Source organism: Notechis scutatus, chromosome 1 (assembly GCF_049901735.1).
Source record: "Notechis scutatus isolate UNSWTSFEM ecotype Mainland chromosome 1, rNotScu1.2, whole genome shotgun sequence".
In the NCBI taxonomy this organism is placed as follows: domain Eukaryota; kingdom Metazoa; phylum Chordata; class Lepidosauria; order Squamata; family Elapidae; genus Notechis; species Notechis scutatus.
Genome location: NC_142009.1, coordinates 139,561,093 through 139,585,906, shown reverse-complemented (window position 1 = coordinate 139,585,906; position 24,814 = coordinate 139,561,093). Strand labels below are relative to the sequence as shown.

The 24,814-nt window shown below is 45.1% G+C and overlaps 1 protein-coding gene across 4 annotated transcripts; it reads left to right on the top strand.

The window, feature by feature from the left end:
• The first annotated feature begins 887 nt into the window (after positions 1-887).
• On the top strand, positions 888-23,085 carry OSR1 (odd-skipped related transcription factor 1). Of its 4 annotated transcripts, none has more exons than XM_087947143.1 (3): positions 888-2,942; positions 17,386-18,066; positions 21,842-23,085. In XM_087947143.1, the coding sequence occupies exons 2-3, from the start codon at positions 17,420-17,422 to the stop codon at positions 21,975-21,977; spliced, it is 783 nt and encodes a 260-aa protein (XP_087803269.1). In that variant the 5' UTR covers positions 888-2,942; positions 17,386-17,419; the 3' UTR covers positions 21,978-23,085. The 4 variants fall into 4 exon arrangements, with proteins under 4 accessions (XP_087803269.1, XP_087803253.1, XP_087803244.1 ...); XM_087947127.1 differs by lacking the exon at positions 888-2,942 and adding an exon at positions 3,053-3,338; XM_087947118.1 differs by lacking the exon at positions 888-2,942 and adding an exon at positions 6,466-7,375.
• The last annotated feature ends 1,729 nt before the right edge of the window (positions 23,086-24,814 follow it).

Below are 24,814 nucleotides of genomic sequence, written 5' to 3'. Positions count from 1 at the left end.
AGGCAGCGAAGATTCCTCCGCTCACCTTCGCCGAACCGGGGACCGATTCGATTAGCTGAGAAGGAACGAAAAAACATTGCTTTTGTTTCAGCCTGAGTTTCCCCCAATTTTTTTTTTTTGGGGGGGGGGATGCCTTTTTTAAAAAGGGGAAATAAATTCGGTGACAACAACGGGGTCCAAATAAATGTGTTTTAGGATCGGAGCCTGTGCAGATAGAGCAGGAAGTGGGGGGGGGGTCCTTGGTGCTCTCTGACCTTGCTTGTTTTCTTGCAGACGTTTCATTACCCAAACTAGGTAACATCATCAGTGCTGATAAGGAGTGCAGTTTGCTGTCATTTTATATTTCAGTGGCTTGCTCTGTCAGTGTTGGTGAGAGCAGGAAGTTCGCATACTTCCAATCTTAAACGCGTTTCAAGTAACTCGCAGTGCAATCCTACCCAGTTTTATTCAAAAGTAAGTTCCCACCGATTCCATGGGACTAATTTGGATAGGAGTGCAGCCCCAGGACTTAGGGAGTTGTTTTCCTTTAGGCTGTATCCATGTGGACGCTTTACTAAAAATAAATTGAATTGAATGTAACCTTCAAACCAATATTCACATAAGGAATAATCCTTGAATTCAATGGGGTTCATAAAATTTAGTGCAATGTACTTTCTTTTAAATGTTGATTAGATTTACAATCTAACAGCCGAACCTATGCAGATCTCCTCAGAAGTAAATAGATATCAGATTGGCTAAATAAATGTGTGGCCCTTTCATCCAAAATACTCTATTTTCTTTTTATCTATATCTTTATCTCTATCTCTTTATATCTCACTATAAATCATCCTCATAAGGCGTCATCTAACCCGCGTTTGAAAAAAAAAAAAAAAGCAAACGGCGAAATTATATGATTGCGTTTAAAACACGTCGATTATTTTAAAATAGGTTTGGAGAGGAATCCAGGACGAAGCAGGGGAAGGAACTCGAGCAGGTTACAGGAGCTCCAGATGTCTTCAGGGTGTGCAGCTCCTTCAAAGGGTTTGCATTGGCTTCTTAACAGAACAGAATAACAGAGTTGGAAGGGATCTTTGAGGTCTTCTAGTCGAACCCTCTGCTGAGGCAGGCAGCCGTTAATACGATTTGGCGTTACGTTTCGGACGTGCACTAGCGGAGGGAAATTAAAAGCGCTGTTTCAAGTGGGGTGATTTACGGCGCAGGCCAAAAAACTGGGGGAAGCTGGAAGTAAAACTCCTCACCCATCCCTTTTACAATATAATGTCCTATATATGGACGATGCCGGGTCAAATCCAAGCCGCGCGAAACTCATTTCAACTTTCAGCGCACCCCGCTTCCGCCTCCCCGGCCGCGAGAGCGACGCCTTCCCTTTGGAAAAGGCTCGCTCGCTCCGGATCAGCGTCCACTCGGGGATTATTCAAGAGAGGGCCAACCCCGCCGGGTAGCTTTCGGGCAGAGGAAGGAAACGCCGCTTTGCGAGTCCCGCCAGCTTTGGCGTTTCCCACGGCCCGCCTTTCTAGAGAAGCCTCTTTAAGAGAAGGGACTTTTGAAACCGGCCGGCGGACTCGCTCCTCGGATGCTGTTGCCAGCAAAATGGGCAACCGCGAGCCCTATCGCTGGTAAGGCTCTCGGCAGTACGTTCCCACGGAGATGTTTCCCGGGCCGGGGTTGAAGGCAAGCGAGGTCTGTGCGCCTCTCTAGAATAGAAGAAGCAAACGCTACTCCGGAGCCTGGTCGGTTGTGTTCAATGTCCCGGACAGGGTGGGTGGTGGGTGGGAAGGGTTTGGGGACACACACACACACACACACACTTCTCGCTTTCCCCTACTCCAACGTCGGAATGTGTCATTTCGAGGCAGTTGTCAAAGGGCGGCGAGGATTGGCGAAACAATAACCAGAGAACTTGTTCGAGGCTTGGAGCCCTATTAGCAGGAGGGATCCGTCGTCACCTCCCCCTTAGTAGACGTTACCTTGATCCGAGCGGTACAACCAAGGCAGAGAAGAGCGCCTTTCGCCCGCTCTGGACTGGAGGGCTCGGTGGGGAACAAACCGGCGGCGGCGGAGGGGGAGGGAGGGAGGGACGGGGGTTCTTGGCTCTCTCTCCGTCCAGCTTAGCTTCACCTGAACCTCCTGAAGCGGCGATGGGAGGAAGAGGACCCGTGGCTGAGATAGTGAAACTATATCCCGGTTTTGCAGAAGTCTGGGGAAAATCCAGCTTCAGACCGCAGGAGGAGAGGAACGGCGAATCCGGGCCCACTGCCGGTAAGAGCCACGCGGCGGAGTTCAGAGTTCGGGGGGAGGAGAAGGATGGCATCGCCCCTCCAAAGGCGTCTGCAGAGCGGGCTCAACTTCCGCTCGCTTCGCTCGAAACCTGATTTCAGGAGAACTTGCTCTCGGGTTGGAAGGAAGGCGACCCACTCGACTGGAGGGGACATCCCGAAAACATCAAAAGCTGAGGAAGGGGGAAGCTTTTCCTGGAAGTGGGGGGAAGGCTGTGGTGGCGGCGGGTGGCGGTGGTGGTGTTAGCTTTTCGAAGGGCAGAAACGTCCCCCGGGTTAATTCAAGAACGATCCGATTCCAACTTGCAACTTCGCTTCCCCAGAATTAACGGCCGAAGAAGGTGTGCAATCGGGATCCTTTGGAGAAGGTTATCCAAGCAGGGCTGATCGAGGAGCCAGCAAGAGGCAAGCAAAAGGTGAGCGGGCGAGAAAGAAGCCGTTTCTATTGCCAGGAGATACGGGAAGAGCCGGGAGAGCTTCCGGGATCCTCTCGGGGATTAGGACCCCCTGCTTGTCGGAGAAGATGCTCTTGACTTTCAGCAGCCCCCCCTCCTCCCCCCGCGGCCTTTGATCCCACGGGGCCTCGGCGGAGGCGGGGCCGGGAGCACTGCCACCCGAGCGAGGTCAGGCGGGGCGGACCGCCACCGGGATCTGAGCCGCAAAAAAGTGAGCGAAACTTTTTCCTCCCACCAGTGCGCATGCCCAAGGGTGGGGAAGGCGAGCGGGGCGGTGGAGGGGGGGCGGGAAGAGGGAGGGAGTCCGGCAGGCAGGGGATTGAAATAAGAAGGCGGCCCAGGGAAGGGATCCGCTCAGTCGGCGCTCGCGTGCTCAGTCAGAGGCGCCTTCGCCTTCGCTCTCGCCTCGCTCGCCTGGCCCTGGCGGGGAGGGGGAAAAACAAGCGACCTCTTCGGCACCTGGCGCCGCGTCCGTTTCTCCCCTCCCTCCCTCCCTTTCCCGCCCGCCTGTCCTGGGATCTTCTGCCCAGTCGGGGCCGCTCCGCAGTTGAGTTCCAGGAAGCTCTTTGTACTGTCTGCAGACCCGGGGATCAAAGATCAAGATTAGGTAAATATATACATCCAGACGCCCTCACCGCCCCCGGCCCCGGCCCATCTGTTGGGGAGAGGGGCGCAGCGCATCTCTAAGCGGCCGGGTTGAGTCTCCCTCCCCGGTCCCGGTAGTCAAGGGATGCTTCTGATCTTGCTGCTTGGGAGGACAGTAGCGCCACCGGTTGAGCGGCGACCGAGGCAGCAGGCGTTCCCATCCCAATCCCTTTCTCCGGGAGACCGGTCCCTCCTGCTCGGCTCTCGGACCCGCGCTCTCCTCCCAAGCCCTTTCTCATCCTTGAGATCAATGGGGTTTGCTGTCCAAAAATGGAGGGGACGAGGGGGGAAGAGAAGGAATGACACACACACACACGCTCACCCCCAAGGGAAAGTTTTGCAGGGAAAGTACCCGCGGGGGGCGTTAGGTTTGCCGTTCGCCAGCACGGGGGGGGGGGAGAGGCGCAACGAGTGAGCGCAGATCCAAGCCCGGCGCTTTCTTTGGAAGGCGCCGGTTGCCAGGAGTTCGTCCCTTGAGATTAGCCTTGCAAGCTTCGGCCTCCCTGGGTTTTTCCTGGTTGGCAGAACTACAGTCTCTCTCGCAGCCAGGCGGTTTTGCTCCTGGAATGCCGCCTGATGTTAAATGCGCCCCCCCCCAAATCCACCTCTCCAGGTTTCTTTCCAGCTGCTGAATGCCCGCCGGGAGAAGGCGGAAAGTCTTCCTTCCCTGGCCGAAGGGATTGCCGTTTTTCCAGCCAGGCAGCCCCACATTCTGCCCGGTTGTCTATGATGGGGTGAAGCAGGAGGCCGGATCCTAAAAAATCTGGGAGCGAGGTCTTTCGAAATACCTGCGAAGGTCTTCCAAAGCGGGGGTTATGTGTGCCAGGGTGCTGGTGTGTGGCTTTGTTATTCGCGGGTGTGGGGTTTGCAAAGGGTTAAAGGTGGAAATGGCTCCGATTTCGGCACGCTTATTTAGACCGTCCTAAATGTTAAGGCCAATTATAGATCTACCTTGAACCTGTTTTCCGGAGGGAGGACCGGGAATCTATTGAGAATTGTTCTGCAGTAAGAGGGCCGGTGCTTGGCTTAATTTCTCCAGAGTGGGGTCTTCCCCAAGAGAGCTGGAGTTCTGGTATTTACCAGATTTTTCTGTTCGATGTGAGAATGATGATGATGATGATGATTGCTCTCCAGTCTGCCTAGCAAAGGCTCGATTTTTGCTAGGCCTGAACAAATCAGAGATGTCAGAATGTCAGATCTGCGGAGCTGAAAAGCTAGGCCTTCCGTTTAGCCGGTTGCATGATTAAACCGGGTCAGCTCGTCTTTTGGAGGCTTCCGACTTGACTTTGGGCTTCCCCCGGCAGGTACCTTAGCCCTTCATGGGCCCGAATCCAAGCAGGTGCATCCTCGGTATGCCTTAAATCTTCGCCCTGTCGCTTCTCGTGCTCTTGGCGTCTCCCTTAGTTTGGAAAAGATACGGCTCGGGCTCGGTTTGCAAATAAGATTTAATGCGGGTGAGAGGACTACTCTCAAACCCTCCAGAATTTTGTCTGTGGCTTCGCGGAGGAATGAAAACTCGCGTGGGCACATTAGGAAAAAGAGGGGCGAGCACACCTGCAAGTTGGCTCTGCGATTTTCCTTCCTTCGGTTTTGAACTGTTTTTCCCTCCGATTGCTCCATCCGTTACCGCCCTCTCAATCAGAAACGCTCGTGTGCAGCGACTTCCAATTGTCCAACCGTTTTTTCCAAAGTTGCTTTTGCTTCGAACAACCTCTCTGGGTCAAGAGAGATAAAAGTCTACATACGCAGAAGGTGGGGGGGGGGAGGAGGCTATTGATGGAAAATGTCTGGTTTCTTTGACGAAATGTGTTCCACCGCGTGTGTAAGGTAAATAAAAACAAGTTGGCCCTTTGGATTTGTAATCGTCTGTAGTAAATTCGGTCCCCTCTCGATTCAGACTCGAACGAACGGGATCCGGGCAATTCCAGTGGCAGCGTGGAAAGGCCTTGCGGAGCTTGAACCGGGCTCATTTTCCTGCCTTTCCTTGGCCTCTTCGCAAATCCTCTGGTTGCGCTTTAGGAAGCCAGGCTGAGGGCCTTGTTGTCGGAACCCGTCCCGCCGCCGGTTGCCTTCCCGGGGCGAGGGCTTTTGGAGAGAGAAGCTCGTTTCGCCTTTGGAGGCTAAGGTTCCTTTCGGAGGAAATGGGAGCAGATTTCGGGTAGACGGCTCTGGGTGTGTATGTGTGTTGTGTGTGTGTGTGTGTGTGCAGGCACTGAGACAGCGCGCCTCTTCTCAAATAGGAAAAGGCCCATTTGCCCCGAGATGCTGCGGTGGATTCCGTGTGCCAGTCTTTCTAATTTAAGTGGCTTTTTTCCGAGAGCTGGCAGAGGCGTTAGTGCGAGGTTACCACATTGTCTCCTCCTCACCAGGTTTTAGTCAGAGGTAGATCTAAACTGATCCGAAATTTGGGCTTCTTCTCCTCGGCTCCTATTTCTCTGCAGCTGCAAAGCTGCTGTAAAACGGCTTTCAGTAAAACTCCGGGGTTTTTCCAGCAAAACAGCCGAATGGAGAAAAAAGAAGCACTTTCTCCCGCTTCTGCCCGGCAGGAAATTTCTCTCAGAGCCCCAGGGAAACGAAAGGAAAAACAAAACAGCAAACCCATGTTCTGGAATGGGGCTGCCCGGAGGATGGGGTACAATTCGTCGTCCCCCCGCCATTCGTTTACTTTGAAGAGAGGGCCATTTTTCGCTGCTAGACGGGCTTTGAAGGGAAAGGCAGCAAAATCAGCCGACAACTTTTAGGAACTTAAACACAGGGTGTGTTTATGGGTTACTTTTATAAGTGGCGCTTCCCGCTTAGTAATCCCCCAACGTTTCTGGGTCCACGTTCCCCTCACTTAAAATAATTTCCACTTCGGCTGTTAATTGAAAATGGATGTTCTTCAGCTTGAGGAAAACTTCTATTTCTTGCTCACTTTCTCTCTCCCCCTCTCTCTTTCACTCGCGTGCCCCCCCTCCCACTCACAGGCGTACACACGTGTGTCTTTGGCGGGCTTCTAATGGCTCTTCCTCTCTCTTGGCTTTCGCCTCCTGTCCCAATTGGTGACTCCTCCAAAGGAGCCTTTCAGATTTTGGAGGCCCTTGAAAGATACTTTCTCTCGGGGTGTTTGAGACGTACAGGGAGGGAAAGAGCGCGCCCTCCCCCCCTCGTTTCGCAGCCCCTTTATTCGGGAGCGACCCTCCAACGAATTCGGAGCGTTTTGGGGCCTGGCAATTTGCACCGGGGAGCTGGGCGAGGTGAGGGCGCTGTCGGGCTGGACGCGCGCGCGCCCTGAAGGCTTGTCCGACTCGAGGGGAGGGAGCCAGCCTTGCCCCTTCCTGGCTGAGCTCCGGAAAGGTGAGGCGCTGGGCCGTTGGACTCCTTCCAGCCGCTTCTCATGGCGCGTAATGAACCCGTCCACGCTCAATCAGAGCCACCATCCCTGACTGCCTTTCAGGCGATCCTCGCAAGCCGCTCGCTCCGGGTTGGAGCTCTGGCCGGCCAAACCAATTCCCTTTCCTGTTTGATTTCCCAAAGGCAGGTAGGGGCTCGGCTGGACTTCCTCCTGGACAACCCGAAGCTCGGGAGACACCCCCAAAAAAAACCAAAAAAACCAACCCTCAAAACCCTGCTTGTTTAGTCGGGGAAAGGCAGGTAGCCGAGCGCAGAGGAGCTGCGGCTCTTCGGATCCCGCAGGAGATCCGCGCAGGTTCCTTAAAAGGGGCGGAGACCCTAGCCCCGAAGAGCTTACATCTGCTGTTGGAAGACTGGCGGGTGCTCAGAAGGGAAAAAGCAACGTGAGGAAGGGAATCCTCGGGTAGTTCATTGAAACGCCCGCGGTTGTCATTATTCCACCTGACAACGCGAATAAACGTTCGATATGGATCGATCGATCGATCGCTTGGCCAGATCTGCTTCCGGACCTGGGCGCCAACAAAGTGGCGATCGAAATAACGCGGGTAGAAGCGAAATTACTCGCCTGGAGCTTAACCGTAAATCCCTGGCTCTATTTACTGGCAGGTAAGTATGGAGCTGGGTGTGATCGAACACTTTTCTTGGGATTTGAGCTCTGTAGCATTATCCTGCCCTCACTCTGATTTTCGGAAAAAGACGCGGCCGACTTCTGGTTCCCAATATAACCGAAGGGATCCGGCGAATGGATGGAGTCACCCTCGCAGCCCCCTCTCCCCCCTCCCAACATTTCAATCGCGTAGGGCGATAGACACACGAAAGGGGGGCGGCGGCGGAGAGCTTTCAACTCTGCCCTGCGTCCCCCCCAAACCTTCGCATCCAGAGGTGAACTACTGCGCGTTGTACGCGCCTCTCCTCTTTCAATGGACCCGGCCAAGCAAATCCATTCTGTTTTTTCCGATTGAGAATCATAAGGTGGATTGGTTGGAGGTTCTCTGGGGGTCCAGGCTTGCATCGGGCGAAGGCCTACTTGGCCGTTGCCCCGTCGAGAACCCAGCGTGTTTTACCTGCAGACTTAACACCTCTGAGACAGTTCGCGGAGGCTTGCGATGGGGAAGCGGATCCGGAGGGGAAGAGCAGGCCTGAAAGGTTTGCTGGGCTCTTTCTTCGTTTTCTCCCAAATTCCTTTACATTCGTGTCCGGGAGGATCCCTTTGATTCTCTGGCCCAGTGGTTTATGCGGGCAGTTTAACTCCCCAGGTGTCTTCCCGGGAGAGTGCTTTACCGCTTCGGGAATTCCTCCCTGGCTGACTAGCTCAGCGACGGGACTACACAGCTCCCTCCCGAAGTCGTGCTCTGATCTGCCGAGTTTGGGCTTAGCGTGCTTGTATGAATCCAGTTCACTCACAGAGAAGTCAACCCCACCGGCTGAAAGCCGTAGAGCTGCCGGTAGCACCAAGGATGCATAACTTAGCAAAAGCGTGGCCTTATTCTAACCACGGTCTAACTCTAACCGAGATCTCAAATGCTCCGGGGAGTTGGGAGTGACGCCCGCTGTCGAGCGGTGAGCGCGAGAGGAGCTTCTGTTCTTCCTAACTCCCTGCACCCCCCCCCTTTTTTTTTTTTTGCTGGGAGTTGCAGTTCAGCGACAGTTGAAGGGCCCCAATCTTCACTTCCCTAATTCTTGGGTATTCCTCCCCCCAGCGCTGCCGTCTGATACTCTGGAGTTTTGCTAGCGCTAGCCCGTGTTAATTTCCCCCAAAGCAGGTTTGCCTTTCCCTGGTTGACAATCTAAGACACAAATTAGCCAGTTCCATTGCAGCTCTTTCTGTTGTGCCAACCCAGCTCATGTGATGAGTTTATGATTCAGGCTGTCCTTCCAGAAAATTGGGTTAATTGAGCAAACCTTTATGGGTCAGTTAACCATGGATATGGCATGTCATGGGAATGCAGTCAGCCTGCTAAGCTCATTCCCTTAAAGCAAAACCCAGAAGGAGACAGATGACTTTGGAGTATGTCTTCCAGCCCAACAGGCGGAAGGGCAGCTATTCTGTGAAACCAAAACAAATAAAATAAATAAATAAATAAATAAGGAACCAGCTTCTAGCTCGCAGGAAGGGGCGCCTATGTGCCAGCCATGTCCATTACCTCTAAGCACTTTCCAAGCTGGTGGGCAATATTGTGGAAGTCCTGCCTAGCAGTCGAAGCAGAACATGGGTCAGTGGGAAAGAACACTCGCTGGATTGCCTCCAGAACTCTGGAAGGAGAGAACAACTGGCTGAGTTAACTAAAGCTCCCTCTGAATGCTTTCTCTCCATCTTCCCAACCAAAAAGGAACTAGAAACGCGTTTGAGTTTAAAAGTGAAAGCTGCAGACTTGGGCAGGATTCAGAGCATCCGGAAAGTAGGTGTCTGTCTTTCCCCACTCCCCCACCCCCTAAAAAAAAAAAAAGTATTCACTTGTTCCAGCAGCCTTTGTGCTTTCCTCTAAGTGGTGGAACTGAACCTGGGGGAAAAGGCAATGCGCGAAGGGAGAAAGAAAGCTCCATTTCCAGTTGTTTGCAGCACAGATGTTACAACACAGCTATAATTGACTGCAACTGAGTTTCTGACCTGGGCTAAGCTCCAAGTGTAGGCAAACCCTTTCTTGGCAGAGTCTACTCTAGAAAGTGCTTAAAGCGTGCCTAGGATGCCTAAGACAAAGATGTAAATAGGCTGTAACCTAGCATTGATCTAGCCAGATTGTACATCCCCAGAACAGCTTTTTAAAGATGGATTCCTTTGCCCATCCTCTCGTGTAATTCATATAGAGAGCTCTGTTCTCCAGTATGAGAGATTTATATTGGTACCTTTTTTTGCAGAAAGATGGGAAATATATCAAAGAAATATTCATTCTTACCAAACTCTCTTCATAACAATATTATCAAGTCAGTTGATCAGAGTATAGCTGTGTTGGCATGCTGTGTTTCATCCATTATGAAGTTAACCATGGCTTATTCAATTACTCTATCAATGTTCTGGATTGATAGTGAACGGTCAATTAACCATGGCACTTTAGGTGGATTTCCACCACATTGTAGACAGAAGCCTGATCAAAACCAGGGTGTGAGTGGTCTAAAATCACCCATCAAACTTAGTAGTGAAATTACATTTTCAACCTTAATCTCCACCAATCCAGGTACTGTAAAAAGGTAATTCGTTAAGAAATAAAGTGTAAAAAGTGATTCAACTCCCTCTATCTTCTGTATCTCAATTTCTGAGAATGGGCACTTCGGATGTCATTGAAGGATAACTCCCAGTACGCCTCACAATTGGCTATCCAGGTGAGGTTGATGGGAATTATCTTTAGGCAGCCTCCAAAAACTAGTTACAGTCCCCTGGACTGGGTTGTATAGAAAACAGCACAATCAATTCAGGGTATAGGATTGCAATCTTAAAACTGTACAGTGAAGGAAAGGGGGAGGGTGGAGTAACTCCAAAACAAGGCAGTCTTGGCTACAAGTAAATTATGGTTATAGAGATATATAATCCTATCTTCGTTCACGAGATATTGGTACAAAGGTGAAGCTATCCTTTTGATACAGTAGTACAAAAACATTTAGGTGCAAAATTTCCAGCAAGAAACTAGGCTTTTATACTAAAGTAAATTTTGCAGAGATCAAATGGGGCCAAATTAAGTTAGGGTGGATGGCTTCATGAATGTTTAATGGAACTTCTAATATTAAGAATGTTTAGAAGAGCCACAACCTCAGCCTTTCTTTTACTCCTATTTTCAGTTTTGTTGGCTTTGTTACCCACTCTAGAGTAGCCTGCAGTCTGTATGTCCCCTATTTATTCCTTTATTCATTCATTCATTCATTCAATCAATCAATCTTATGCATTCCTCAGAGTCGGTGCATTGTTGTTTTTAGCGACCCCCGTGTGTTTAATTTTATTTTTAGATAGGTTTTTGCTTTTTTGCCTTTGAGGGTAATGGGAATAGTAAGGGGCTGCAAACCCCCAGACTCTTTTCAAACCCCTAGACAAATATCTTGCTGATAAAGATCTGTTGACATGAAACAGAATTTAAAGGTGTAGGTGACACTGAAATAAAAGAAACAGCTGGCTCTGTGTCAGAAAAGTGCGGGGACGGGGAATGAATGTTGATTGTCCCCTGTGGCTTTGATGTCCTAACAGAGTCCCTGTCGCTGCTTCTACCTCGAGGTATATATAACAGAGAGAAAGGAAAACCTACCGATTTGTACCCCCAGCCAGCAAATCTGTAGCCATAGTCGAACAAGCTTTTTCTGCTCCCCTCTTCGCCTTTTCTTTCTGTCTGTCTGTTTGTCTGTCTGTCTGTCTTTCTCTTTCTCTCTTCCTTCCTTCCTTTCCTTTCTTTCTGTCTGTTTGTCTTTCCTTCCTTCTCTCTCTCTCTCTCTCTCTCCCTCTCTCCTCTCTCTTTCTAACTAACTAACTAACTAACTAACTAACTAACTAACTAACTAACCAACCTGCTTTTAGCACCCAAAAGCTTTCTTGCCACACCGGAACTTTCCTTCCCTTTCGTCTTGAAAAAAATCGGTTGAAAGGAATTTCTCTAATTTTTCTCGTTCTGCGCCCCTTCGCCTTTTAAAAGCAGAGTTCACTCGGCGCCATGGGATTAAAACGGCAGCCCTTTGGATGGGGTCCCGAAATCGGTTTCTCCGTTTCTCGAAGTCGAGCGTACTTCCTTTAGCACCTTGTCAGTTGGGAATAAAGTTGTCCTAACGACGGATTAATCTGACTATAGTGTAGGGCGTTATTGAGGGGCATTTCCTCCCCTCCCCCAAGCAAAATTTCACTGGAATTTGTTACTTCATTAAATAGAGCGGCGAATTCCTTTTTAAAGGGAGCCGGGTTTAGATAACCTAACGACTTTTAAGGAAAGTGAATTGGGCGGGAAAATAACTATGCGGTATGTATTTTGATTCCGGAACGATTGAAGTGAAGGGGAGCATACCTTAATGTGTCTGGGGGTTTATTTTTGGCTGAGTTTTTCCCCCCCTCTGGAATTAATGCTTTCAGGGCTCGCCTTAGCATCATCCTTTCGGACGAAAATCGCCTATTGTTGGGATTCCAGTTGCCTCACGAAATCTTACGTAGTCTACGGATAATTACTTGGAACCTAATAGTGTTTGGTCTCGAACCAAATAAGCACAGCAGTAAACCTGAGAACACCTAAATAATTGTTGATTACTGTGTATTTTTAAATGCTTACACACCAAGTCATTCTTAAAAGCAATATATTTTTTGACTATCGGTTTGCTCCCCTGCCTCCTGGGCTACTAGATCTGAGCTCCCAAAATCCGAAAAAACGCCAGACACGGCGACGTTCTCCACCCCTCTTCCCCACCCCCTGCCAGATTTTTTTAAAAAGGGTTTTTTTTCCCCCTCGCCCAGATCCAAAACAAGGGATTTCCTAAAGGCTCTCTGGAAAACGAAAAGAAAGAGAATACTGCACGACGGACCGGCTCTCAAATAGTTAACAGAGGCGGGAAGGGGTGTGTGTGTGTGGTAGTGGAGGGTGGGGAGGAATCTGGCTTACGAATGCGTGTGCATGTGCTTTAGTCGAAGGCTACTCTGAATTTATCCAATTAGAAAAGCCAGATCTTGGCGAAATGTCACATTCGCTTATTCTGGGTCAACGCGATGGAATTCTAGGATTCACGACTCTCTCTTTTTGAGGCCGATCTAGTAAAACTGCGGTGGAAAAAAAAAGTGGCCCTTAGCCAACCCCGCAGCTGCTGAGGAGGTCGCCGCCTTTGCAATGGGGCAGGGCAAGGGTTTCTTTGGGCCAGCCTGTGCCACAGAGACACCCCTACGCCGTCCACGGATGACTCTCAAGTCATCCCTGCAAAGTTTTTCCTTTTGAAACTTTGGCTGTGTATCTTGGCTGCCGATGTGGGGTCCTGAGCACGCGCACACACACACACACACACACACACACACACACACACAGAGAGAGAGAGAGAGAGAAGTCTCCGCCGTCCAGTTTATCTCCAGGGCCAACAGACAGCCCCGCCTATTCTCCTCCAGCCTCTTATCAGGCAAAAACTATGTTCTTCTTGCCTAAAGCGAACGCGTGTCAACCCAGTTTGTAGCTCGCTGTATTAGCGCAGGAAGCGAACTCAGGACCCTCTGCCCAAATTATTATATCAGAATCTCACTTTCTGCAGCAAAAGGACCGTCTCGGACCTTTGCAGAGGGTCATCCGTCCTGTTTTCGGTAACAGGCAGAGATCCAATCTCCGGGGGAAAAAAAAATCTTGACTGTGTGCCGAGCCGAGACCGGAAGGGCAGGGTTTTAAGTGATTCCAGTAAACGAAAGCGTGGCATATATACACAAAACAAACCGGGCCCAAACACGGTTCAATCTGAGATCTGTGGGTCTGTTTTGCTTCGTTATATACGGTATTCCCCATCTCTGCGATTTCTTTTTCAAACGGGACCGCCTCCCTCAGGTGCAACCTTAAAGCGTGTTCATTTTGGCTGGTTTCGCAGTCGTCTGAACGGGCTTGGGTTTAACTAGTTCAAAAGTGACTCCGTCCTTTTTTTTTGCCACAAGGGGTTATTCGGGAAAGAGGAGGAGACCATGTTCAGCCCTCCACTCGCAGTCATTTCGCTCTGAACGCACAGATGGTTCCAGGCTGATAGGCTTTATTCTCAGCCTAGAATTAACTCTGCAGGTAGTTGGGGGACTACAACAGAGTGCTCGATGCCTGGAATGCACTACCTGACTCTGTTGTTACATCCTCTAACCCCCACTCCTTTAACCTCAAACTAACCACTACTGACCTCACCCCATTCCTAAGAGGGGGCGTGCATAAGTGCACCATCGTGCCTCCTGTCCCTGTCCTATTGTCCCCATTTATTCGTACCTATTTCCTGTATTCATACTCATGTTTATACTTATACCTATTATCTTGTAAGCGATTGACAAATCAAATCAAATAAATAAATAAAAACTCCCAGAATTGCTGGTTAGTGTTGAATGTGGTAATCTCATCAAGGAAGGCTCCGCCAATGGAGGAAGCTGGCGTTTCTCTCTCCTATTTCCTTTGAAGGGAATGCTAAATTAGTGCCACTCAAACAGGTGCCAGTTTTGTCATGGGCTGACTCCCTTTGCTTCTTGAGATGTCGATAGTACTTTCCTGAACTTGAGGCTTCAGAACTTGTCCAGCCTTCCTGAGTTTTAGGCTTGCTCTGCCATTCCCCACTTCTGATTGGAGGTGGGGTTGAAAATACTTTAGTTTTTCAACTCTGGTTCAGTTTCTGGAGTCTTCAACACCCGAGTGGTTTCAATACAATTTTTCCTCAAACGACAGCTAAAAGATTTGCCTTTGCTGTTTTCCAGATTTTTTCCCCCCAATCAAGGTTATATCTTTGGGATCTCCTAGGGGTGTCCCATCCAAGTTTTTTTTTAAAACAAGTTTTATTCAGTTTTCACATTTTAACATCTCTTTTTAGTGAACAGCATGATTACAGGTTTCACATATACATACAAATATGACCATAGTTACATATTCAATTTTTGTATTCAATTTCTTATCTTAACAATGCTTTCATACGTTTTCTATTTTATTATATTATTCCAAATGCTTATTTCATTATTTAATTCACTTACGTTAGCTTCATAATTATTATACTTCAGTACTTTTAACTGTCACATTTGTATATTTCATCCTAAATTCTGATTAAAAACACTGCTATAAATAGGTTTTCCACCTAAAATATCAGTTTAAGTGTGCCACCTCTAAGTTACATATTCATTAATTATCTCCCTTTTAAAATCCCATTAAACATTGAACATTACCTAAAACATTAAAATTAATAATCCCTTTAAAACTACATAGCATATATAAATCAGATTCTGCATGGGTTTTCCCCTTTTGAATTTCATAAGATTTATTTACAATTTCAAAAAAAAGGACATATTAATCTACTCATTTAATCCTAAACCCTGATGTAGGCATCCCATCCAAATTTTAAAAGATCCTCTTCTTTCATTGACTGACTGGAAATAGAGAGGGGACATTGGGTCTTTCCATATACAATGGATAACAAGAAACAAAAGTAGGGTGCAGGGCAAGAGGCTGGGTGTTATTTTCTACCACTAGTTGTTCCCTGTGGATTAAATGTGTAGCTCCTTAAATTCCAAGATCTCCTTAAATTCCAAGGCCTGGTTGCATTTCGGAGTAGGTCACCAATTTGGTTAGTGCCACGTAGTGCAGGAAAGCATATGGGAAATGACAGCATGCCATGTGAAACAGCGCTTTGAAAACTCTTTCTGAAGGAAATTGGAGGTCAGAGTTGAAGCATGGTGATGGGAGGGAGAGAAAAGAGACAAGGCAGCTACTTAAAATGGGGAGCACTGAGTCTTGATTCCCAGGATTGCGGATTGTAGCCTGCCTTCATCGAGCTCCAGAAAAACTGAAAGGTGCTTCCCCCCCCCCCCAAAGGTAATTGCCTTTTGGAAAGAAAAAAAAAGCACCTTTGGGACAATCTTGACTTGGATGATTGAGGATCTCCATAGACACTCCTGGGGGGGGGGGGGAATGCCCAGGAATTCTGCCACGTTGCTTAGAATTCAAGAGGTTTGCTTACCACTTCCAAGTGCGAGATAATTCCCAATGGCTGCATCTGAGGGACTGAGAGCAAATGGGAAGGAGGATCTGTGAGGCTCTGCATTGCCAAAGTGGGGCAAAAAATTGAAATGGTTTCATGGTTTATGTGAAGCCACTTTATTTTTTGAAAGTGGCTTCATTTTTACTCTCTGTTCTGGTACTGTTGGGTAAATATAGAGTCCTGGTTTTGTTATTCTGCTAGGTTCTTCTTATGCAATTTAGGGGAAATAAATTTGGGGTGAGGGTGAACATCACCAAGCCCCCTTTTCCGAAGAAATGAATGGCAAGGGATGTGCCTAATCTGCTCACCCTGAGCTGACAAACCAGGTGTGTGCCAGTCTCAATTTGCCAAAGGTGAGCTTTTTATTAAATATCCCAAAGACCCACTGATCGTGTTTTGCTTTTTCTGTGAAACTCAATGCCTGTCCGTTGTTGTGGCAAAGGCAGTTAAGGAAGCTTTGAGCTGGAAGTTGTGTCTTTGCCGTACAGGTAGAACCTCTTTCACCAGCTTGCTTGTTTTCAACTCCTCCTCCCTCTCTCAAAGAATTTTATAAAAATCAGGGGTACAACAAGCCTAACCTCCAGCTTTCATGTGTGTGTGTGTGTGTACGTGCGCATGCATGCATGCACATCACCAAATCAGTGTTGACTCTTGGCAGCTGTCTGAATTAATCCCTGCAGTTTCCTTAGCAAGATTTCAGAAGTGGGTTGCCGTTGCTTGCTTCCTAGGGGTGAGGGAGAATGACTGGCTCAAGGTCACCCACCCAGCTGGCTTCGTGCCTCAACTCAGGCAGAACTAGAACTCACAATCTCCCAGTTTCTAACCTGGTGCCTTTACCACTACACCAGACTGACTCTCACATTCTGGGATAGGATTTAACTAATAGCAGGAGTACTGAAACACATTTGTCTTTCTTCGCTAGTTGACAACTTTTGTTGTTTGTTCTGGTTCTGCCCTGAAAGCCTTATCTGCAGTCTGGAAACATATAATTTAAGTTTCTTTTCTATTCAACCCAGCAGTCCCTGGGCAAAGAATGTGTTCTGATCCTAAGTCTGCCTTTAACTCCAATTTGTATGTTAAGTCAGAGCTCATACTTACCAACGAGTTGCCTTTCTCCTTCCTCATGTCAATGAACCATGGAAGCTGCACGGTGTTTTCATGAACCACTGGAAAAACAGGCTGTATTTAAAAACCACGCAGCTTCAGTAGTTCCCGAAACATTGTGTGAGGCTTCAGTAATTTGTCGGCTCGGGGAAGGAGAAAGCTTTGCAACCTTTTTAGCAATAAGCAGCCTGTTTGTAAGTAGGAATTGACTCTAAGTCTTCACCTGGGGACTGTATATATTGCATTCTACTTCTTGTCCTTTTATAACACAGTGAACCAAAATGACATTGGTATCATACAGCTTTCCCTCCCTTGATGTCTCCAGGATACCAAGGTCTATCATACTGGGGCAAAGTTCAGAAAGTTTCACACGGAATTGTACAGAGATGCTTTGATAGAAGAAGCAAAGAAGATGATGTGGACAGGAGCTCTCTGAAGTGGTAGCTGAATCTTATTCCACAGTGCCACCAGGAAGATTAGCTCTGGGACAAAGGCCAGGCCTCAGAAGGGAAAAGCTAGAGGCTTTTGCTGTTGCCCTCCAGGGCTTCTAATAACTGCTTAAGATCTCCTAGTGGTTAGGCTACTCAGTTTCATATTTATTGTGAAGGTACAGCTGTTCAAACAATCTGTCAGGGAAGTCGTATTATGAAATGAGACTGATGCTGCAGCTTATAATTTCTGTACTTATAATTTCATCATTCAGTGTCTTAACATTCTCTGAACGTTGTGCTATACCTGTTCTTCTTGGTTCCGTGTCTTTGTGTCATCTTATTTCTACTAGGGTAATTACGTTAAATGAAATAGCTGCTTTGTTCCACACTTCATTTACTGAGCCCTTTTTATGTTTCTCCCCTTCCTTCCTTCCTTCCTTGCAGGCACTTGCCTTCTCTTTCAGACTTCTCTGCCAGGATGGGGAGCAAGACCTTGCCTGCCCCAGTACCCATCCATCCTTCCCTGCAGCTGACCAATTACTCCTTTTTGCAAGCCTTCAATGGCCTCCCAGCAGTGCCTTCGGACCACCTGCCCAACCTCTACGGTTTCAGTGCCCTCCATGCTGTTCACCTTCACCAATGGACTTTGGGCTACCCTGCCATGCATCTGCCCCGCTCGTCTTTCTCCAAAGTGCCTGGTGTGACCAGCCTAGTGGATGCCAGATTCCAGTTGCCTGCCTTCCCGTTGTTCCCACACGTCATCCATCCCAAGCACGAAGCCACAAACGTGCCACTCAAAGCCAAGCCTAGATTTGATTTTGCAAACCTTGCTGTAGCTGCCACCCAAGAAGATCATTCAAAACTGGGACAGATAGACAACCAAGGTTCTTCTGCAGGCCTGGGCTCATTGCTTGAAGTGACCAAGCTTTCCCCCGAGAAGAAACCCACCCGTGGGAGGCTACCCTCCAAAACCAAGAAGGAATTTGTGTGCAAATTCTGTGGCAGACACTTCACCAAGTCCTACAACCTTTTGATTCATGAAAGAACCCATACAGATGAGAGGCCATACACGTGTGACATTTGCCACAAGGCCTTCAGAAGGCAAGATCATCTGAGAGATCACAGGTGACTGAACATGTTTATTTAACAAAACTCAAGTTTATTATAAAGGATTTTAGGGTGCATTCTTTAGAAAATTTATCATAATATTGCTTGTTTGGGTTGTATTATATAAATGACACTGCTTTGACTTAAATATAATTCATCCATTTAAGTCAGGAGTCTCCAAACTTGGCAACTTTAAGACTTGTGGACTTTAACTCCCAGAATTGCCCAGCCAGCATGACTAGCTGAGGAATTCTGGGAGTTGAAGTCCACAAATCTTAAAGTTGCCAAGGTTGGAGACCCCTGATTTAAGTGATGGATATCGTTTTTTGCAGATAATGTTACGTTGACAACGTAGGGCTTGAACAGTTGCAAACAATTCTTAATTTCAAAGCTCAGAAAAATGAAGATCTCTTGTAGGCACTGATGCAGCCATGCAGTTCTAGAAACTGCTTTTCACGTCCTATGTTTCCATTCAACGTGAAGGAAATATTATATCATTTAATTCAAAATGGGGTCAACTATATTGGTACTTCGGGATGCTCTTCATTTTCCCATGTGGAGGCTATGGATATTCATATCCTTCTCTGGTGGCATCACTGATAACTTGGTATGTCTCCTGTTCCATCCACCTTGCTATTATCATGCAAAAAATGGTAATGATCTTTGTTAAAGATCTCTCACATTAATGGTATATAACCATGGCACAGTGGTTAGAATGCAGTACTGCAGGCTATTTCTGCTGACTGCCGGCAGTTCGATTGTCACTGGCTCAAAGTTGACTCAGCCTTTCATCCTTCCGAGGTCGGTAAAATGAGGACCCCAGATTGTTGGGGGGCAATATGCTGACTCTGTAAACCACTTAGAGAGGGCTGTAAAGCTCTGTAAAGCGGTATATAAGTCTAAGTGCTATTGCTATTGCTAACTCCATGAGCCAAAGTCTAGATTTTCCTTTGAGAAGGTGCCCAGGGATTGAATCTGCATGCTTCCCCTGACTCCCCTAATCCATTGTTGATTGCGCATGCTTTTTAATTTGATGATGACCATTTCAGTCTTGTATGCCAGCTTTCTCCGTACTCATGCCCACTAGATATCTCCCTGCTTACTTCAAAATGTTATGCTCTTTGAGGATTTTAAGGATAGTAGTTGAACACACCTGGAGGATATCGTTTCAGAGTAATCCTCATTGAATTTTCAGCTACCAAAGCTTATGGAGTAAATATGCGGATGGTCTTGTTTTTTTAACAGCAAGTTGAAGTCACAACAAAGAAACTATTTTATTGGTAAAAATCCTATTATGTTTTTATTACTGTCGGAGAGAAACACCCTGTGCTTCTCTAGGTTTTGCTGAAATACAACTCTCATTGGTCCAGGCAGCTAAAGCTCAGCAACATCTGGAGGAGCACAGGTTTCTCATTCTGGAATGGTGTTTAGATCATCGGTTCCAGAGCTTTATCTCTGGCAACTTTAATTTACTAACTGGGTATATGGCTAGTAGCTTAGGCCAGGCAGAACAGATATCATGTGGATACCAATGGCAAAGCTAATCAAAACTGAATCTTCTGTATGCAAAGAGTATACTTTTAACTGTATCTTCCCTTAAATACCAATTATCAGTTCAAAGTATAACTGCATATTTTATATAAAACCCCACCAAATGTATCATATTAAACATGTTTCTTAGAGGTAAGTTCCAAGATTTTAGTGAGGAGAAGTTAATTAATTACAATCTCGGTTCTATTTAACTCCTTGGATTTAAAGACAGAGGGGGAAAAAAGATGATTAGTTATATTGGTTTCAAGACAGTGAAGATCAGGAGTTTGCTTCATATTTAAACTCTTGATTAGAGAATATATCACTATTCTACCCCCCCCCCCCCAAACTTTTTAAAATTATTTTTTACATTAGGGTCTGCTCTAAATAATAGTTCCCAACAGTCCAATCAATGAACTCTGCTATAAACCACTAAGCTTGATAATCTAATGCCAAAACTGGATACAATTTCTGATTACAAAATCAACATTTTCCCCAAGAGACCATGTAGCTTTCTGTACATTCTTTCCTTGACATGTACACAAATTGGGGAAAACCATTAAATTTTATTGTAATCCTTCTTCATTTAGTATGTATTTCCATATTTTTACTGGTATAAATACATCCCTACTCAACACAATTAAATTAATTTCAAAGTGTGGGATTGGATTATGAAAACTATACTAAAATCTAATACAGAATTCTCAGCACGCTAATAAAAATAAACCATTATAGTTAAGTTTACTGTAACCACTTTAAAGTTGTAGTTACATGCTTGTTAATATTGTGTGAAGCTCCTTTGTGAATTATCTTTTTTTCATTGTTCATTCTAGTTTTATGATTTCTGGGCTTTTTCATCATTGATGGTTTCTGTCTGTCTTATATTTGAATAGGGGATATAACTTTAGAATTATTTCCAATTTTGAAGATGGGAAATAAGAAAGGCTTCTATGTTGTCTACTGCAGAGTAATAGCAATTCTTGGAGAGAGATTTAAAGATAGCAGAAGTGTTAACATTTTTTTTCCTTCAGGATTCTTCTGATTAAAGTTGGAGACTTCCTTGGTCACTTATTTTAAACAACTAAAACAAAGTTTGAGTTTTTGGATCCTTCTCTTTTATATCCAAAAGTCTAGTTATAATTTAAGGCTACTCTGTGTAATCTGCTAAAGTCCAGATGACCATCAAGATATTCTTAACACTTGGCTGCTGAGTTTTTTTTCCCAGCCTAGATATGGTAATCCTAATAGAAAGAGGACAGTACTATGCTTTTAGAATTTAATCTTTTCCACTTTCCACTACTAAACACAATGGGAGTTGAAAAAACATGTTTTCAGAATGATCTGAAAACAGTGGGATGTACTGATACACAACTGCTATATAAATTCTACTGAAGTTATTAACAGAGAACTAGATATTAAACTTTCTAATTTAATTAATTTGGGAGATGGTGGGTTCTTTGGTTTTTGTATTTTCCTATCCAATTCAAAGAGATGCTCCAAATATATCTTTTTGTATTCGTTTTGGGATGGAATTTCATTCTGATATTCACAAAAAAATATTGCATGGCCATTTTTCTTGCCCGAGTTCTTGCAGTGGGCAAGGGAGAGCAAATGGTGATGCATGTGATGACATAATCACAAAAAGTGCTGCAACTTATCGCCTTGAATTAGGTATCCTGATACGAGCTCTTAATTATGGCAGTTGCATCATGACATGTTCATGTATGCATTGTATGGTGGCGCAGTGGTCAGAATGCAGTATTGCAGGTTGACTCTGCCCACTGCCAGGAGTTCGATCCTGACCGGCTCAAGGTTGACTCAGCCTTCTATCCTCCCAAGGTCGGTAAAATGAGGACCCAGATTGTTGGAGGCAATAGGCTGACTCTGTAAACCACTTAGAAAAGGCTGTAAAGCACAATGAAGCAATATATAAGTCTAAGTGCTATTGATAAAAGTGTCACTGTTTAAACCGGTATTTCTAAACTGGCTGAGGAATTCTGAGAGGTGAAGTCCTCACATCTTAAAGTTGCTGAAGTTGAGAAACAGTGGTCTAAACAGTAAATCGTAGCAGGATCAACATTAATTGTGCATCCAAATCCAGAGTGATTACAGGTTTCTTCAGTTGAACAAAGCTCCCTTTAATTTTTTCCTCCCAGCAAATGTTTGTATTCCAGCAAGTTGAAACAGAATTGTATTTCCTTGGAGAGGTTAAACGTCCATTAAAAAAATCCATTTCTCTCTTTCTCTTATTTTCTCTTCCCAGATATATCCACTCAAAAGAAAAACCTTTTAAGTGTCAAGAATGTGGAAAAGGATTTTGCCAATCCAGGACTCTGGCTGTTCACAAGACACTACACACACAAGTAAAGGAACTCCGACCTTCCAAAATGAAATGCTAAAGACTTTAATCCCAACGAACTTCATCTCTCCACTTCACTCTGCATTTTAGATCAAATTCTTCACAGAGACAATGGGAAACACTCAACACAATTAATTTAATACTTAAAAAATACATCAAGAAAACCCACAACCCGACATACAGAAAAACACAGTCAGTCTTTCCAAAACCTGAATACTTCCAAGTGTAAATCCTGCGTGACTTCACTAAACTTTACGTCAAAAGGTGGTGCTCATGTATTGGAGAGGAATTTTTGTCCTCGGTTCAAACACAAACAACAAATAGCTTTCTACCTCCCCAGTTGAGTTTATTCTTATGTGTGTGACTTGTTTAAAAGCGTCTCCTTTGTAAACTTTGGAAAATAAAATCTAGAAGGGTATTATCCTAACTAATTCCACATTTGGGGCACGGCTGAGATGGCAGGAAAAATCACTAATAAAACTGCTTGAAAAGAGGCAACATTTTGAAGGAGATTCGTGCTATAACAGGGGTCCTGCCATCCTCTTCAGAAATTAACACTTCTGTCTTTGGTAGACAGGTTTGTGTGTGTGTGTGAGAGAGAGAGAGAGGGAGAGTGTGTGTGTGTGTGTGTGTGAATCTCTTCTGCATGCTCTAGGGAGCATGCTATCATTTCTGTTTATTCGTGGTCTGGTGCCTTAGGAGGTAGTTTGTAATTTGAAAGAAAAATTGAAAGGAAAAACCAAGCAAACCAAATCAAGCAACCAAGGAAAAAACAACCCGAGAGACAAAAGGGAAACTTGATGATAATAATAAATCAAAGGGACTGCTGTGCACAGTGTGGCCTTGGTGGTACTTTCAAGTAAGCATGTGTCCAGATGATGGTGAACTGTGTTTTGTAAAAAGGCGGGTGGGAAAGTTTGCTGACAAATCTCAACATGAGCATTTTATCCAGAATCATCTTTATTTTTTTTCCTAAACAGTGTAAAAAAAAAAAAGACAAGACATTCCAATATGTTTTTGGTTTAAAGTTATTGCTATTTGGCACTTTATGCTGATTCTTGATAATGGACATTTATCACTGGATTTATTATTATTTTTTAAGTATTAAAATAAATTGGTATTTTACAGGCAAATGTTCCTGAGTGACATTTAAATCTCTTGGTTAAAACTGTTTTTTTGCAAAACTCTATGCTATCTGTCATGTTCTTATATCATTCCTTGATGATTTTATTTTTCAGAAATGGAATGAATTAATAATCATTGAGTTATAAAATATAACAATATTTTAAGTAATGTTGTTTAACAATTGATTTATTAATTATCACTGCTGTCCTATGTATTTACTGAGAAGTATAAATTTCACTGACTTCAGCAAGGCTGGAACTGATATTTTGGAGCCTGAGTCAATAATTCTAGATATAAACTGGAATTTTTAAACTGGATGCAAGAAATAGCCATTCATAGGATTGTGCTGAAAGGAACATGATGGGATTTATTAAAACACTCAGTGAGGTTTTTCTGAATTTTTTTTCTAGGAAAAAAATACTTCCAGTGTTAAAGTAGGAATAACAACCAGCGTCATAAAAAGTAGGGTGGATTAGGTAAGCTTGTTTACTATAAGAAGTTATTAAAATTCTACAATATCTGTGTACAGGTAGCCCTCAACGTCTGATCATAATTGAGCCCAAAAATATCTGTTAAGTGAGACAGTTAAGAGATTTTACGACCATTCTTGGCACTATTATTAAGTGTACTACTGCAATGGTTAAGTTAGTAACCCGGTTAAGTGAATCTGGCTTCCCCATTGACTTTGCTTGTCAGAAGGTCGCAAACAATCACATGACCTCAAGGCACTGCAACTGTCATAAATATGAACCAGTTGCCAAGCATTCAAAGTTTGATCACGTGACCACAGGGATGCTACAACAGTCATAAGTGTGAAAAACGATCATGTCACTACTTTAAGTGCTGTTGTAACTTTGAATGGTCACTAAGCAAAACTCAGGAGTTGTTATCTATCATCTATCTATCAATCTTCATCATCATCTGTCATCTATCTAATCTATCAATCTAATCTATCAATCTATCATCTATGGCTCAATTAGAAAATGGTGATTTGGAGTATTCAAGTCAATTCTTCTATTTTTCTTCTAAGGATTTGATGTTATTTCTTGGGGAAAACTATCTTTTAATGCTTCATGGAATCACACATCTACATGTGAAGTTACAGGCACAGGTCCAACAAAAACAACACAAAAATAAATAATGTTGAATTCTTCAGGCTGCAAGTGAAATCAAATAGGAAAAGTGAAAGGTAAAAAAAAATGGACCAGATGTTAAAATGCGAACACCTGCGCTTTGGAAGAAGAAGTTGAGATATCAAACAGAATGAACAGCAATAGCACTCAAGACTTATATACTACTCCATAGTGTTTTACAGCAGCGTCTGAGCAGTTTACAATGTCAGCATGTTTCCCCCAACAATCCGGGTCCTCATTTTACTGACCTCAGAAGGATGGAGAGCTGAGTCAACCTCGAGCCAGTCAGGATTGAACTTGAGGCTGTGAATAGAGTTTGACTGCAGTACTGCATTTTAACCACTGCACCACCACAGCTCCTAGTGAGATAGATCTCATTCAATACTGTATAAACAGATTTCATCCAGCAGGTAAATGACAAAACAGTTAACAGTGCTACTTCTTTTTAAAAAATTAAAATATATGTTGCAGTAACATGTTGCAGTAACATGAAAGGAGGGAAATCTCTCCAGAAAGTCTTATATATTTTCTTTTATTATCATATTCTCATCAGAGGATGGGAATCATCATGTAGCAAATCCTATCAGTTTCTTTTTATCGTATTCTCAGTGAATCTTAA

What these genes read in the sequence shown, in the direction of transcription:
- OSR1 (XM_087947118.1), top strand. Translation starts at nt 7,236, where the DNA reads ATGGATCGATCGATCGATCGCTTGGCCAGATCTGCTTCCGGACCTGGG. An exon ending in CTGGCTCTATTTACTGGCAG is followed by an intron (nt 7,376 to 17,385) that starts GTAAGTATGGAG and finishes CCTTCCTTGCAG; the next exon opens with GCACTTGCCTTCTCTTTCAG. An exon ending in GATCATCTGAGAGATCACAG is followed by an intron (nt 18,067 to 21,841) that starts GTGACTGAACAT and finishes TTCTCTTCCCAG; the next exon opens with ATATATCCACTCAAAAGAAA.